Here is a 16,712-nt window from a genome sequence, read left to right on the forward strand (position 1 = left end):
ACTAGAGGAGACATGAACCTGTAGAAGCATTATGATTTCTAAAAACCCAATATTCATTTGAACCCAACCAGAAATAGGAAGTGGGTACAGAGCCAATCTTAGCAGCTAACACCACTAAGAAGCAATGTTTTCAAAGCCGGACCGGATATTGAACCGGAAAACCTAGCGGGTCACGGTTCAAACGGTCTGATCGGTCAGACCGTTCGGTCGGACCGGTGACGTAATAATTAAATTAAAAATAATATTATATATTTATATAATAATATAAATATAAAAATAGATATAGAAATTATTGTATGACTTGAGAATAAAAATAAACAAACTCACATATAATAATATATATCCTAATTCTTAACTCCCAACACGATAAAACTATTGAAATAAAATTTTTTTAGCATTGTACAGTTTGAATATGATATTATAATAGTACTCCTCCGGTCCTAATTATAAGACCCAATTGACTTATTTGAAGAGATTAAGGAAGTAAGTTAAGTTGGTTATTTATAATAAATAAGTGTTGTTATTCCTAAAATATCCTTGCTAATTAAGTATATTGGCTAAAACTATCATTATTAGAAGGATTATCTTGAAAAAAATGCATAAATATAAGAGAGAAAATGGATTGGGTCTTATAATTAGGACCAAATAAAAAGTTAAATTGAGTCTTATAATAAGGACCGGAAGAGTACTATTTTTAATTTCCTTTTCAGCATAGTTTTTTTTTTTAATCATTTCACTCCTTTTTTTGGGCCAACTCTTTCACTACAATTAATACATGTCAAATGGCTTTTTTTATCCTCACAAGCAAGGATGTCGTTTCTTTTCAGTTTTTACTTCTTTATTTTCCAACTGGGGCCATAAAAGTGATGTCTTTTCTGTCAGTCTTTCTTTTAAATTTTTGATGGTGCAGCAATAGGAGTAAGACCAGATGGCTTCTACTTTTTACAGTGTATTTATGCACGGTGGTTTCAACCCCTCGATTTACAGAACAAAAGTGACGAGCTTTTTTCTTCTTCTTTCATCATCTTCTTCTTCCAGCAAGTATGTCCTGTTCTCTTCTTCAATATTCTCCCTTTTCTTTTCTTCTTCGTATTTCAGGAACAGATCTTGAGTTGGTGTGTGAGTGAGACTATGTACGATTTGTTTTTTCCAGCGTTCATGGTGAGACAGAGTTTGGCTGTTCGGTTTTTCCAAAACCGTCCCGGCTCTCCGGTTAATACCGGCTTCCGGTCTAAAGGGCAGCTGGAAGCGGCTTGAAGCGGCCCAAACGGTAGAACGAGCTAACCAATTGGGACGAGCCGCAGTGAGCACCGGCTGACGGTCTGACCGGCCGGTCCGGTCCGGGTTTTAAATCATTGCTAAGAAGTTCACTACTTTCACCAACAGAGATGTTGAGGGCGAGTTTTTAGAATTTGCTTCCCCTTATTGGGTTCAAACACTTCTTTTCCAAAGCCCACATAAACATTCATATAACCATATTCACAAATCACTCGATTTACAAGAGAAGTGTACCATCACAACGATGACGCAGAGGAAAGCACATATGAACATAAGGAAGGTTGAAATCGAAAGTGATATGGCGGAGTGCCGTGAATCTCGCAAAAAGACTATAATGCCCCCGTTTTATGTTTGTTCCTAAGGCTATTCATATCGGGATAGGACAAGATGTAAGATAGCCTTGTTCCGTCCTGGGACATACATTCATTTTTTTTAAAAATTTTGTTATAGATTATTTTTGTTTATCTATTCTAACAACAACAAAAAACAAATATTAAGCATAAAAAAGTAAATAGAAGTCACATAAAAAATTAAAGTCAAAATGACAATACGATTTTTTCATTGAAAATTAAAAAAAAAATCTCGCGAGACATTTTGGTCCTATTCCATCTTGATTAGAACCTGGACGGCTTTGGGATAAGATGAGACATGGGAGGGGATTGTCCTGATGCCGTCCTATCCCGTGAGCATCCCTATTGATAGCTGAAAGTGTGAAATACAAACGAGACACGGTTGAGATCGTCTCAATTTCATCCTATCCGGTGAACATCCCTATTGATAGTTGAAAGTGTGAAATACAGAAAACAAAAACTTTCCACTGCCGAGAATCAAAGTCTCTTGGGTGAGAGCCAAGTATCCTAATCAGCTGGACTACAACGGATTGAAGGTTTAAACGTTAGATAACTAAATTCTGATTATAGTTACAAAGCATATAAGTAGCTGGCCCATGCTAATGTGAGTCCAAGTTGTGCAATGGGAAGTCTTCTCCTAAACCTTATCCCTAACGTTTGGCTAACCTACACGCTACTTTTGTCACTTTCAGTCTCCATAGTCCACGCGCCATTCTTTACTTCTTCTCTCAGAAAAGCCAAACTGAATGGAGGGAATGACAATAAAAAAGAATGAAGTCTTAACCTCAAGCTCTAGAGTCTTTGGGGTAAAAGTGGCTTCAGGATAAAAATATATTCAATCTTAATAATATTTATTATTTCAGAATTATTAAAACATAATCTTATGAGAAACTATGTTGTTAATCCTTCAACTTTATATAAATTTAAGTATGATCTCTTAACTTTGAAAATTATACTTTTAGTTTTTTAATTCTAAAATTGTTAACATAAAAATAATAACAATTAAAATAATCTTCGATATTGTATTAAGTTTAATTTTTAAAACAATCATGATTGTTAATGAAACACATCATTTAAGCCTAAAAATTTTAAGATTAAAAAACTAAATGCACACATTTATCAACCCATATATGTTGCCATAAACTTGGGTTAGCATATGTTAATATCATTAATTACTTGGTGGGGCCCCATAAATAAAAATCTACGACCAAATGAATTCATATATAATTAATTGACAATGGGATGACAGTGAAAACAAGGGTCGTGATCTTCATCCTGCTCCTTTTTCAATCAATATTGTAATTTTTTGGCCCACTTCAATAATTCTCTTCGGCTACAATTCAAAGTTGGTCCCCCGCACAGCGAATTGGATCAATAAGAATTATATTATTATTATTATTATTATTATATGATTAACACGCGGCTCGTTGTGGTCCTTCATACTTAAAAATATCTGCAATTCCCTCAGGAGGGTCTGAAGTTGCGTGGAAACCGTACAACAAAGTAGGGCCTCAAGCTTTTTTTTTTTTTTTTGCCTTTAACTGATTTTTTAAATTTTACAAGTTTTCTGATTTTCTATCATTAAATTATGTTCCTGATCTCATAAAGGCATTCTTAGTTTTCTTTAATTTATCAGAACCTTGTCCGTTATATATAATTTTACAAAGTAGACGTACTAAGTTAGTTGCTTCTCATTTTTCCCTTGATAAGTATATCAAGAGGTCACCATATAGAATGGCAACAGTTCATAAAAAGTTAATGTTAAAATGGGATTTTTTTAAAAACAAAAAAGTACTAAATATGAGGAATCTAAACATGAGGAGTTTGAAAATTTGAGTAGCCATAGCAACTTGTTGTATAAGGTCATAAATTGTCATGCATTATCCCAATAATGGAAACCCCACAGCATTGACCCAATTACATAGACTTGAATCCTATCTAAACCAGCGACTTTGCAGCCACTCCTCCCAACTAAAGCTTCAGGTCTGCTTTTTTTCTTCTTCCCCATAGTTTCACATATCTCCTACTTTCTCCCTTCTGCTAATTTCTACTGCTTTCCCAGTTTTTTTTTTCACTTCATCATCCCTGCAGTTTCCTCTGTGTTATATATTCGGCTTTCTGATTCCCTTTTTCCTTTGTCTTTTCTCGAAAAAACAAAAAAAAATCCTAAATTTTCTGCTTTTTGCATTTTTTGTGCTGGCACTTCAATTCTCAGCTGTTGTGATATTTTTAACTTTATTTTGCTAGTTTTGTGATCTTTCTTCAAGGACAAAAAGTCCCAAAAATAATTTTTTTTAAAAAGTGTTCTTTTAATTTGTGACGGCTCATATCTCCCCAAAAAAAAACTCGTTATTCCTGATGATTTTATTTTTGGTGAGTTTGACTTTTTCCTGTATTTTTATTGCTTAGTTAATGTTGTTTTTCCTGTTTGATTTCACAAATTCATCGTCTTTCTTGGAAAACTTTCAGATTTTATAGTTGTCTTGGATTTTGTGAAGCATCAGTTTCTTAAAGTTGTCCAAAACACCGTTAAAAAAAACAGAGAAATCTCTCATGCTTGATCTCCATATTGGAACACTGGGGGAAGCTGATTACTGTTGGGAAATCTAAGGATTATATAGCTTGAAACTGCAAAGTTTCACATCGGCCACTACTGTAAGTTTGAAAATATGGATTTATGCTAAATCAGTCTCTGTTTAATTGATCTGTGTTTGCAAAGTTCAATTGTATTTCAACTTTTGCGGCATATTTATGCATTTCTAAATACAGGGAGTAGCAGCAAGAAGAAGAGCAAGAAGAACAAGAAACGTGTTCCAGCCATAGTAAAGATACCTAAGGTGTGGCTCCCTCATTTGAATATTTAAAAAAAATTTTTTCAAAGTTCTCATTTAATATAGGTGTGGCTCCCTCAGGTTTACATGTTGAAGATACTCTATTGTGTGCTTTGTTTAAGTAAAATATAAGGGGCTTTCCAACCAAAAATATATAAGGCTTTCCTTCTAAATACATATATAGGCTAAAGTATATATTTGATCCTTTAACTTCATGTAAGGTTTTATTTTGGTCCTTTGACTTAAAAAGTATACTTTTAGTTGTTTAATCCTAAAATTGTTAATTTTAAATGATGATATTTTTAACACTCATGATGGTTTTAAAAATTAAACTTAATATATTAATATTTAGTAATATTTTATCAATATTTAAGAGCTCAATATCATTATTTTTTGTTACTAATTTTAATGTTAGAGGACTAGAAATTCACTTTTTAAAGTTAACAGACCAAAATGAAAAATTATGTAAAGTAAAATGACTAAAAATATACATTAGGACTAAATAATTAATTTTTCGTAAAAAGTATCATTTTACTTCTTGGTTCCATTTTTAACACTATTAAAAATATTTCCATAAAAATTCGGTGGTTTTCATTAAAGAGAAATATTTTGGTCCAAAATGTGTAATTAATATTGTGGTGTGCGAAAATGTAATCTTAAAAATATAAAGACGGTTTGTTTTGCACAAATTTTAATTTTATAAGTTTATAAATTGTTTAAAAAAACAATTCTTTCTAATTAAATGTAAAATAAATGGGACGTCATTACATTTTATTTTTCCTTTAAATACTTTCGTAAGTTTGTTTCGTGTTCGCTTAATGAATTGGTCTTAAGAAAACAATATATTAATTGCAAGTTATAAACACATCATCTCGTACTCAAATCAGGATTTATTTTAACAGTTTCAACAAAATCCTTGAAATGTTATATGAATTGAGAGCGTAAAATGGATTTCATGAAATTCTGATGAAAAATGTAGATGAAATTATGAAATAGATGAGAACGAGAATTCAAAATTTAAATTTTGAAGATGAGAACTTGAGGACATGCCAGGGGAAGTCGAGAGATTAGAAAAGAGAGGTAACGGAAAACGGGAAAAGAAGATCAAGAGATAAATTGGAAAAAAAAAAAGAAGAAAAACAAAGAATATAATTAAGATAATGAGAGAGAAAGATAAGAGATACGGAAAAGCGCTTTATTTTTATTTTTTTGGGCTAACGAAAAGCGGGGTTTAATGCTTACAGAGATTTTAATATTTTAAAAAATTTCATATAACCTTCTGTCTGTTTTTTCTTTGGCCAATAATTTCATGGGTTCCTAAAATTGCAATGCTGTTTTACAAAATATATAGTTTTAGCAAAAAAGAGCAGCTAGTGATTATACTTTTGGATTTCTCATTTTTATTCCCCAACACTTTGAGATCAGAAAAAAGATTGATTCCTCCAACTTTTTAGCCCAATTTTTCGACCTGAAGCACCAAGTAAAAAGTACGATCACTAACGCATAAGTTGCAATCAGTGTCTAGAGTATTTTTTCTAGGAAAACAATTAAAAAATAAGTCTCAGAGGTTGTTACTCTCACTATAATATTTATCATTATAAGCTGTTGAATTTGTTATTAGGACTTTTTGATAATTATTTCTCTTCTGTGGGACTTGATTATAATTCTCCTTTTTTCCTATTGTATCTTAAAATAATTTTTTATGCAATTTGACTATTAAAATATTTTCTTAATAGCACTCAACACCTCAAGGCAATTTTTAGTGTAATTTTATTCCTAAACTTGGTTTGGATGGAGAGGGGGGGAGAAAAAAAGGGGAAAAAATGAGGGGAGATTACCTGATTAAACTATTTTTGTACTAACATGTATCTTAAAGTAATTTTTTTAATACAATTATTGTACAAGATATAAGCTATGTTGTAATTTTTTTCAGCATAAATAATTAAAATGAATCACATTTTAGGAAAGTTAGCATATGTAACCGACTCACCTACTTCTTTTAATCCATGCGAATCATCTTAAAAACGATGTAGTCCTGACCCTGTGGGTTACTGATATGCTTGTGCCCAAATCCTCGAGCGTCTGGCCACTGTCTTGTGCCTCAAGTCAATCTTTGAAAAAATGCCTTTACTGAACTTATTACTCCTTTTATTGGCACTTTTTATTAATATCTGCTTTATTTTCATTTGTTCTCGTTGTCTTAGCTTCTTTCATAATTTCACAGCATTCCTTGCTTCTTCTGTGTTTTGATTTCTCAACTTGTTATTTTGTGTTGGAACACTAGGGAAAGCTTCTTACTGTTGGGATATCGGAGGTTTATAGACATTCAGATTGCAAAATTTCACATTGGTTATTGTTAGTTCAAAATACACATATTTATTGCAATACTTCTGCATGAACAACACAAGATTAATTGAGTTTTGGCTATATCTTTTTAACAGAGCACAAATTAAATGGATATTACTTGCGGAACATTGAGCAGTTTTGTTGACAAGTTCTGGGACCTAGTGCTGGACCCAACTTGCGAGCAGTTTCATCATCTGTTTCACTATCACAGAAACATTAAGCAGCTCAATGAACGACTTGTGGAACTCGTCGATGAAAGAAGCTCCGTACAACATCAAATAGATGAGGCTACAAACAATGCAGAACAAATTGAAGACAAGGTTCTTCATTGGTTGCGCAAAGTAGATGAGATTTCAGAGCAAATTCAAAAGTTTCATGAAGAAGAGAGTCAAACAATAACAGAGTGTAGCGTAACTTCATGTCCCAACCCGTGGCTGCGCTATAAATTAAGCAAAAGAGCAAAGGCAATGTCACAAGAAGTTGTTGAAATTTGTAGAAAGGGAAATTTCAATACAGTTTCATATCGCGTTCTTCCACGGTCCATGCCAGAATTAGTCAACAGAGAAAGCGATGAAGGAATTGGTTCAAGAGTGCAGCTTGTGAATCGAATTATGGAGGAATTACGGAATCCAAGTGTTAATATGATCGGATTGTGTGGGCCTGGTGGTGTTGGCAAGACCACTATAGCTAAAGAGGTAGCAAAGAGCCAAAAGATGTTTTCAAAGGTGATCATGGTGACTGTTTCTGATGAGTTGTACGTTGAGAAGATTCAAGGCCAGATTGCTGAGAAGCTGGGTATGCAACTCAATGAAAAAACTGAAGAAGTAAGAGCTTGTCGTCTCTGTGAGAGGTTAAAGCTAGAGAAGAATATGCTCCTCATATTGGACGATCTTTGGGAGGAACTTGATTTGGGAAGCGTTGGAATTCCCTTTGTTGATGTTGAAAATTATAGCAAAAAGGACGGAGGTTGCAAAATTTTACTAACTTCAAGGAATGAAACGCTACTGTCACACCGCATGAAATGTCAAAAACTTATCAAAATAGGTGTTTTGTTAAAGAATGAAGCATTGGAGTTGTTCAAGAGGATTGCTGAACTTTCTGCTGATTCAAGCAATCTTGAGCTGATATCTATAGCCTCTGAGATTGTTCAAAAGTGTGGACGCTTGCCGCTAGCGATTGCTACAGCTGCTAAGGCATTGAGGGGAAAAAATTTGGATGAGTGGAAAGATTACCTTGCACGATGGAAAAATCATTTAAGGAGAAACAACACAGGAATTAAAGAGGTGGATTCTTCTTTGAAGTTGAGCTACGATCCTCTAAGCTTGGAGAATAAAACTATTTTCTTGCTCTCTGCCATGTTGTCCCATGATCCCTCAATTGATGACCTGCTCATGTACTCTCTGGGATTAGATATTCTTGAAGGCATAGAAAATATAGAAGAAGCCCACGTTGGAATATGTGCTATTGTAAGTAAGCTAAAATCATTAAACTTATTTCTTGATAGCTTTTCTGGTCGTCGTGTTACGATACATGACGTCTTTCGAGATGTTGCATTATCAATTGCTTCCAATGAATTAAATGTTTTCATTGTGAGGCATAGAAGCTTGAAAGAATGGCCAGACAAAAATAAGCTAGAAGGCTACAAGGGAATTTGCTTACAAGATAGTGACATCAGTGAGCTTCCAGAAGAGCTGCATGGTCCAAGATTAGAATTTTTTCTACTAGACAGCACAAAGCGTGATTTGATCATATCCAACATGTTGTTCAAATCTTCAAGGGAGATGAAAGTGTTGGCTTTTACCAATGTGCATTTTTCATCACTACCATCACTTAGTTTCTTACAAAAACTAAAAACATTGTGTTTACACTCTTGCTTACTGGAAGATATAGCTGAGGTTAGAAGCTTGAAGAATTTAAAAGTCCTGAGTCTTGCCTACTCTGAAATTCAACGACTACCAGCTGAATTGGCACAACTGACTTCTTTACAGATGCTGAATTTGGCCCACTGCTCTGAACTCAAAGTGATTCCCCCAAAGCTCCTATCTAGCTTGAAAAAATTGGAAGTTTTGTACATGGGAAATAGCTTTAATCGATGGAAAGTTGAAGGATCTAGTGAAGCTATTGAAAATGCAAGTCTTGAAGAGTTAAAGGATTTGCCGATCTCTTCACTAGATGTTCATATTCCTAACGTCTCTATGTTGCCGGAGAACTTGTTCTTAGATATGCATTTGAAGAGATACAGAATACTTATTGGACAGCATTGGGAATGGCAAGGCAATTATGAAAGTTCAAAGATATTGAAAATTGAGCTTGAGAGTAGCATCCATTTGAACACTGGGGTTCGAAAGTTAATGAGGGGAGCTGAAGATTTGTATTTATATGGATCTAATGGGCTTGAAAATGTTCTTCGTGGTCATGATGGAAGAGCATTTCCACATTTAAGGCATCTTCAGATTGAAAGTAATGATACTATTAGATACATTGTTTTGAACTCGGCACATCATGAAGCTGCAAAAAATAACGTATCTAATAAAATGTCGAAGTTACTTCTCAACCAGGTATGTTCAGATTATTTTATCTTCTTACAAAACTTCAAAATTATATGCAAAAATCATTTTGACCTGAATTACTTGCTTTTCTATTAGGCAATTATGGAAGTTTGCAATCAGCTAATAGAAGAGAAAAGCTAACTTCAAGCATTAAAATAAATAATGAAGCCTCAAATTATTTGTTTTACATCCTAAAAACACGTCAACTTGATATTTTTGAGTATTTTAAATGTGAATTGTTTCTGTTACTGAAATAGTATTTATGAGCATTTTAGATGCTCTGAATAACGACCTTGTTGGACAGGCTTGCTAGAACTATCTGCTTTGCTCGTGTGTTTGCCGGATTGTTTTTCTTATTTTGATCTAATTTTTTTTAAAAATGAAATCTACAAAAATTACATTCACTGGAATTACTTACCTTGGTATTAGGCTAGTTACTGTAGCATTGCAGTTCTTTCACTTTTTTAATTACTTGATTTTGTATCTTGTGACCGTGAAATTTCGAGTTGAACTTTCAGCACCTGCTTGAAAAATATTGTGGTAGATAAGATTTTTATTTAGATATTTAAACAATCTTTCATTAAAAGTAAGCCTACGAATTAATCATATTTTGTTTCAACAGGTGTTATTCCCAAAATTAGAGGGGTTGGAATTGTCCAATTCAATCAGTTTGATTCCATTGATATGGGATGACCAACTTTCACACACCTCATTTAGCAATTTGAAAACATTGATTGTGGAAAATTGTGGCTTTGTGAAATTGGTGCCTCTTCATGTGCTAAAGTCTTTAAACAATTTGGAAGCATTAGAAGTCAGGGATTGTCACGTGTTGGAGATGGTGTTTGATTTTGAAGATTCGAATGAATATAAAGAGAAGACGTCATCATCACTTAAGGTTGTGCCGTTGAAGAAGTTAACGCTAGATGGATTGCCAAAATTGAAGAATGTGTGGAGCAATCACTACCAGGGAAATGTCTCCTTCCCAAGTCTAACGAATGTATCTGCTTACGATTGTGAAAGCCTCACAAGTATGTTTCCTGCATCTATAGTCAAAGGCATGCTTCGTAATCTTGAACGGCTTCATATATCTCATTGTGGTATAGATGTAATTGTTGCAAAAGATCAAGTTTCAGAATCTATTGCTTCTACACTTGAGTTTCCCACGCTGACTTCCCTTGACCTTTCTTTCCTTCAAAATTTGAAGAACTTCTATCCACAGAAACACACATTAGAATGGCCACAACTTCAGCGATTATCTATTAGATATTGTGATGAAATAGAGATATTTGAAAAGGAAGTCTCAAGTTCACTAGAAATTCATGAGGAAAAGCGCACATTAGACTCAAAATATCCTCTACTGTCCCATGACAAGGTACGTTTCTCAATTAGCTATTAATGTGTTATTTATTTTAAAATAAGCTAATGAAAAAGCAAACATAACTTGAAGCATTAAAATAAATAATGAAACATCAAATTATTTTGTTTTACAACCTAAAAGCATTTGAATTTGATATTTATGTGCATTCAAATATGTGAATTATTCCTATTATTACTAAAATATTTATTAGGGTATAATATAATTTAGGGATGATTGTCTTTAAAAAATAAAAAAACAATAATTCATCACAATTATTTTAATTAATAGATTTTATAAATAATTCTCTGTTCTTTCTTTTTAAAAGAATGACCCCAATCCTTAGCTTGCATCTTCTCGCACAAAAAAGGTGTGTTGTTCAATTAAGAAAGGGGACAGGTGTTTCCCCCCTTTTTCTCCCCCCCCCCCCCAAAAAATTCGAGACACTATATGCTGAAATTTAATATTTTGTCTTTTAAAAAGCAGGAATAGCGTTTGTGGGTCATAATCAAATATTGAAACTCCCAACTAAAAATTTATTTAATTGATCATAATTAATAATTGAAATTCGTGAAGTATACGTTTGTCAAAATTGTGGATGCATCAAATTGTGATTCATAAAAAATTAGTTTAGGATTTGATGATTGCTTTTAAAAAACTAAAAAAGAATAATTCATAACAATTATTTTAATTAACATATTTTATAAATAATGTTCTATTCTTTTTAAAAGAGGGGCTCCAATCCTCAGCTTCCACCTGCACGTGAAAAGGTTTGCTGTTGAATCAAGGGAGGGGACGGGGTTTCTGTCTTTTTTTCCCCTTCTTTTTTTTTTCTTCTACACATTATAAGCTTTAATTTATTTTTTTTTAAAAAAAGAATGTTTGCGTGTCACAACCTTGCAAAGATGGAAATTCTAGACTAAAAATTTGTGTTCATTTGAATCTATCATAACTGATATTTGAAGTGCACGAAATATACGTACGTCAAAATTGTGGATGCATCAAATTTTAATCTGAAGATCAGTTACCCTCATGAAAATCGCATATGGCTTTTGACGTACTAATTAATTGGTACAGTTAGTTATTATTTATGTATTGTGCAGGATATTCGTAATTTGGAGGAGTTGAGATTGGAGGGTAAAGGGGCTGAGATGATAGGGAGTGGCCAGTTTCCAGCGTACCCCTTCCCCAAAGTAAAACTGCTTCATCTATCAGTAGAGAAAGCCACAACTATATCGTACAAATCATTGTTGAAGAGCTTTCCAAAATTAGAGGAGTTAGAGTTGGGTGGTGACATTAAGGAGGCTGTTGGAGGGGATGAAGTTCCCTTTCCAATAAAATTGACTCTTCAGAATCTTTACAAGATGCCATCTTTGGTTTCTTTACCAAATCTCACACATCTTACAGTGAGATTTTCTTATGGGCGGACCACTTTGATGACGTCATCAACTGTTCGAAGCTTGGTCCATCTCACACGTCTCTCAATTGGTCACTGCGATCGAATAGGGGAAATCATATCGAAGCAGGAAGGAGAGGATGATGAGGATAAGGAAATCTTTTTCAACAAATTGCAGTACTTGCAACTTTGTGACCTACCAAGACTGAAGAGATTTTGCGGCCACGATTATACTTTCAGGTTTCCATTATTGGATACTCTAATCATAAGTGGATGTCGAAAATTGGAAATATTCTCTCCAGGACTCATTGATGCACCATCTCTTCAAAGCATTCAGTTGTCAGACGATGAGGGAAAACGTCATGAAATTTGGGACACCAACCTTAACAAAACAATCCACCAACAGGTGCGTCCACCAGCATGCTTAATTCTTTCTATTTCCATATTTTACAAAAGTACTCATCTATAAAAGTTCCATTTTTATGATATTTAATATAAATCTCCCTGCGCATATTTTGGTTTAATCAAAGATTCTGCTAAACTTGTAAGTATAATCTTGTTGCATCAGTTTAATTACAAATTAAACACCACAAAAAGTTTCGTCATAATCAATTAATGGAATATATAGCAGAATGTTTTAGTATTATTATTCTCTTTTTGTCGTCGTTGATATCGTCATTTCTTTTCCAATATTAATTATAAAAATTAATGAACTTAAAATATGTGACACTTTGTTTGACTCGGAAGATAATGGGCAACAAAATTATTCATAGTTTTCTTTCTTCTAGCTAGTGAGCGTATTTGACTTTGGGACTCAATAAAAAATAAATTATTATTGCTACGCTACTGATTCAATATGAAGTTACGTGACATAAAAATAGGACATTATTATTTATAAACATTTCTCAGTACAAAATATTAAATTATGTAGTTATAATTGAATAATATACCTTTGCCAATAATCGTTTTACAGCGATTTGTCGGTACAAGAAAGCTGGTGTTAGATGAGGATGATGTCAGCATGATAAGGAATGACCAATTTCCAGCGGACCATTTTTCCCACGTGGAAATTCTTGGCATAGAAAGATTTGTTGGTGAAGGGGTAACATTTCCATACACATTGCTTGGAAGATTTCCGAAACTGAGTGAACTTGGTGTGAAGGATAGTTTATTTGAGGAGATATTCCCATCACATAATGCACACATTATTGTTGATCAAATTCCACCGTTCAGGGAACTCTGCCTTGCCAATTTGACGGTGCTCAAGGTGTCCCGATGTAATCGGCTCGTCTATTTAATGAGAAACTCAACCGCCAAAAGCTTGGTGAATCTTGAAACATTGGAGATAAGTAACTGCCGTGAGATGGAAGAAATTGTAACGAAGCAGGATGGAGAAGATGACAAGGACAAGGAAATCTATTTTAGCAAACTGAAGCTTTTGGAACTTCACTATTTACCAAGATTGAAGAGATTTAGTGGCCGCAGTTGTACTTTCAGGTTTCCATTATTAAAATGTGTAACTGTAGCAGATTGTCCTCGGCTCATAATGTTCAGTCCAGGAGCCATTCATGCCCCGCAGCTTCAAAGCATTCGAGTACAAAGATATGACCGCCATAAACATATTTGGATGACCGATCTTAACAATACCATCCAACATCAGTTTATGACTCAAGAGGTAAGTCCAACATTCTAACATTCTTATTTTCTACTTTTTAAATAATTCCTTATCATCTACAAAATTTAGGGCTATTTAATCCAAATATTGAAGTCGTTCTGTCGTCTCCCATAAATTATACACTTTTCATGTTACAAGACTCTAGCAAATGAGGATAAATGAATTAATGTGGTCGGCTACAAATAGTGTCGCATTGTTTGGTACGTTTTTTACTAAAAGGGAGCTATAAAATGGTTCAAAAGAATTTTTTTTTATTTTAAAATATGGATGTGATTTTAGAGGGAAAATCAACAACAACAAGCCTTAATATAACTATTAGAAAAAATTGACCAATTGTTGAAGAAATTTTTTCTAAAATAAAAAATTATTATTTTAAAAAATATCTTGACCTAATTTATTAAACTGCCGTCTTATAGTAATAATTTTTATCAATAAGCGTTTCATATGTCGTTTTCACCGCCAAAAGCCTAAAGATAAATGTGAATTCGAAGGAAATGATATTTTTTGTCCTAATTTAATTTAGAGTAAAAAAGCGGATAATAAAATTAATTTACCTTTTTCTCTAATTTTAATGCATGGATGTGATTTTTGGGGCAAATGTTGAAAAATATACAAATTAGTCTGAACAATATCTTGATCTAATTTACTATATTGCATATTAATTATGGTAACTGTTTTATTAATTTTAATCTTATAGGTAGCTTCCACAACCCAATGCATGGTGTTAAATGCGGAAAATATCACAATGATAAAGGATGTCTTTCCTAAAGTAAGAGTTCTTGATGTAGAAAGCTTCCAAGATGAATGGATGACCTTTCCCTATAGCTCCCTTGAAAGATTTCCTAAGTTGAATTGGCTTTGTGTGCGGCATAGTTCCTTTGAGGAGATATTCCCTTCACAGGACCAGATTATTAATTTTATGGGAAAAATCCTTCCATTTAAGAGATTAGACATTTCTAATTTGGATAAACTCAAGAGTATATGGAAGGATGATTCTCAACTACCACCAATTCATCAAAGTCTGAAATCCCTCAGTGTCAATAGTTGCTGTAACTTGGTCAAGTTAACACCATCATCTGCTTCATTTGAAAAGTTGAGAAGCTTATCCGTATCAGGATGTCATCAACTCATCCATTTAGTGACAAGTTCAACTGCCAAAAGCTTGGTGGGACTTGAATGGTTGAAGATAAATGATTGCAAAAAGATGGAGGAAATTGTAAAGAATGAGACCAACGAAGATGTAGAAGGTGGAATCACATTCAACCAGTTGCATAGGATCAGACTTATTGATATGCTAAGCTTGAAGATGTTTTCTTCACAAAGTTGCACCTTCGAATTCCCAAAATTAGAAGACATACTAATAACTGGATGCCCTCAAATGAAGAAGTTTGGTCTAGGAGCGTTGAAAACACCAAAGTTATCTAAAGTGAAAATAGAAGGATGTGATGTGGAATGGGCAAATGAAGGGGACCTTAACAAAACAATAGAAATGCTATCCTCAGCAAAGGTATGATATATACACACCAACAAATATTGTTTCCAAACATGCATAGTTAATGACCAACCGCAAATAGGAAATTGATTTATGTCGTACTTATGCCAATTACATTTTTTTTTATTTTTTTCGGTGATAAAATTAAAATTTTTTAGGCAAACTAATACTATGACATGGTATTGCAGGGTAGCGTTAATTAATGGAGGGATAAGTCCATCATCCATGTTATCATTTTCAGGTTAGTTAGTTTTATGATTTTTCCTGCTTATTGTCTATGATTTTCTCTAGTAGTTATTATGATATCAATAGAAGCCTCTTATATGAAGGGATGAAGCATTAAAAAAAAACTTGCATCTATTTTTGCTCCTATACGCCAATTTTTCTTTTCTTAAATTATTTGCATCTTTTTTGCTACATTTGTCTGTGCTTTCCTATCACTAAAAAACAGAGTTGCTTGTTAAAATTTATTTCAATATTTTTTCCAATAGTAATTACTATAATTACATCAACAACTGCTACGTACATTAATTAAGGGACGAACCAGAGGATCCATCTCTGTGTCTGTGTGTGTGTGTGTTTTTTTTAAATTTTTTTATACATGCCAATTTCCATTTGTTTGTGCACATTCCCTCTCTATTGTATCGGTTGATTTAGACAATAACTTCGCTTATTTTAAAGAGATTGACAGTGATTAAGGAGAAAAGAAACAACTGGCATATTTAGGGGGGGAAAAAGATGATTTTGATAATTTGATTCCCCCAGCTATTTTAACCCAATTTTCCCACTAAAAATGATATAAATTTACAAAATAGAATCATAAAAAACATAATTTTTTATGCATTGACTACAAAATGATTTATATCTGATAACATGGATATATGTGGAATATAAACATATATAACCTCAATATTCTTTTAATTTTCCTTGCTTGATTAATGCAGGTACCTTTGGTGATGATGTTGACACGTGATGATGAATGTGGACAAGTGTTTGTGCGTTGATGCTTTTGTTGAATTCTCTGTTATTTGATAAATGAGACTCTGTTTTTATCATAAACAATATTCATACCAATAAACTGGGTGATGAATGACTTGGCTCTGCAGGTCAAAACTCTACCCTTAAAGTGTGGTTTGTTTCATTGTATATTATGACTCTAAGGGATGGAAGACTCAGAAATTGGTGTGCCGTGATTGTGTTCATTTTGTACTAATTTTCTTCAGAGACATCATTTCCAATGAAGATGTCGCTTATTATCATGTTGAGTGGATTATATACGAAAATTGTCTATCATAAAGAAATATGCTCTCTCATATGTATTAAGAATTATCAAAAATAAATAAATAAATAAAAGCCTATGCACAGACCATTATATAGCAAATTAGTAGTGCATTTTGCACTGCCACAAGCAACTGGAATGCCATTCCTAATTGAAATCCTG

At 33.3% G+C, this 16,712-nt stretch overlaps 1 protein-coding gene across 1 annotated transcript; it reads left to right on the forward strand.

Moving 5' to 3' along the window:
• Positions 1-3,975: 3,975 nt before the first annotated feature.
• LOC114719653 (uncharacterized) lies at positions 3,976-15,292 on the forward strand. Its single transcript, XM_028905167.1, has 7 exons — positions 3,976-4,283; positions 4,398-4,465; positions 6,901-9,363; positions 9,977-10,726; positions 11,812-12,510; positions 13,078-13,779; positions 14,477-15,292. Exons 3-7 carry the CDS (start codon positions 6,913-6,915, stop codon positions 15,290-15,292), a joined length of 5,418 nt encoding a protein of 1,805 aa, XP_028761000.1. The 5' UTR covers positions 3,976-4,283; positions 4,398-4,465; positions 6,901-6,912.
• The last annotated feature ends 1,420 nt before the right edge of the window (positions 15,293-16,712 follow it).

Source organism: Neltuma alba, unplaced genomic scaffold, assembly GCF_004799145.2.
Source record: "Neltuma alba isolate B1F8T4 unplaced genomic scaffold, ASM479914v2 tig00011931_pilon, whole genome shotgun sequence".
NCBI classification, from domain to species: Eukaryota; Viridiplantae; Streptophyta; class Magnoliopsida; order Fabales; family Fabaceae; genus Neltuma; species Neltuma alba.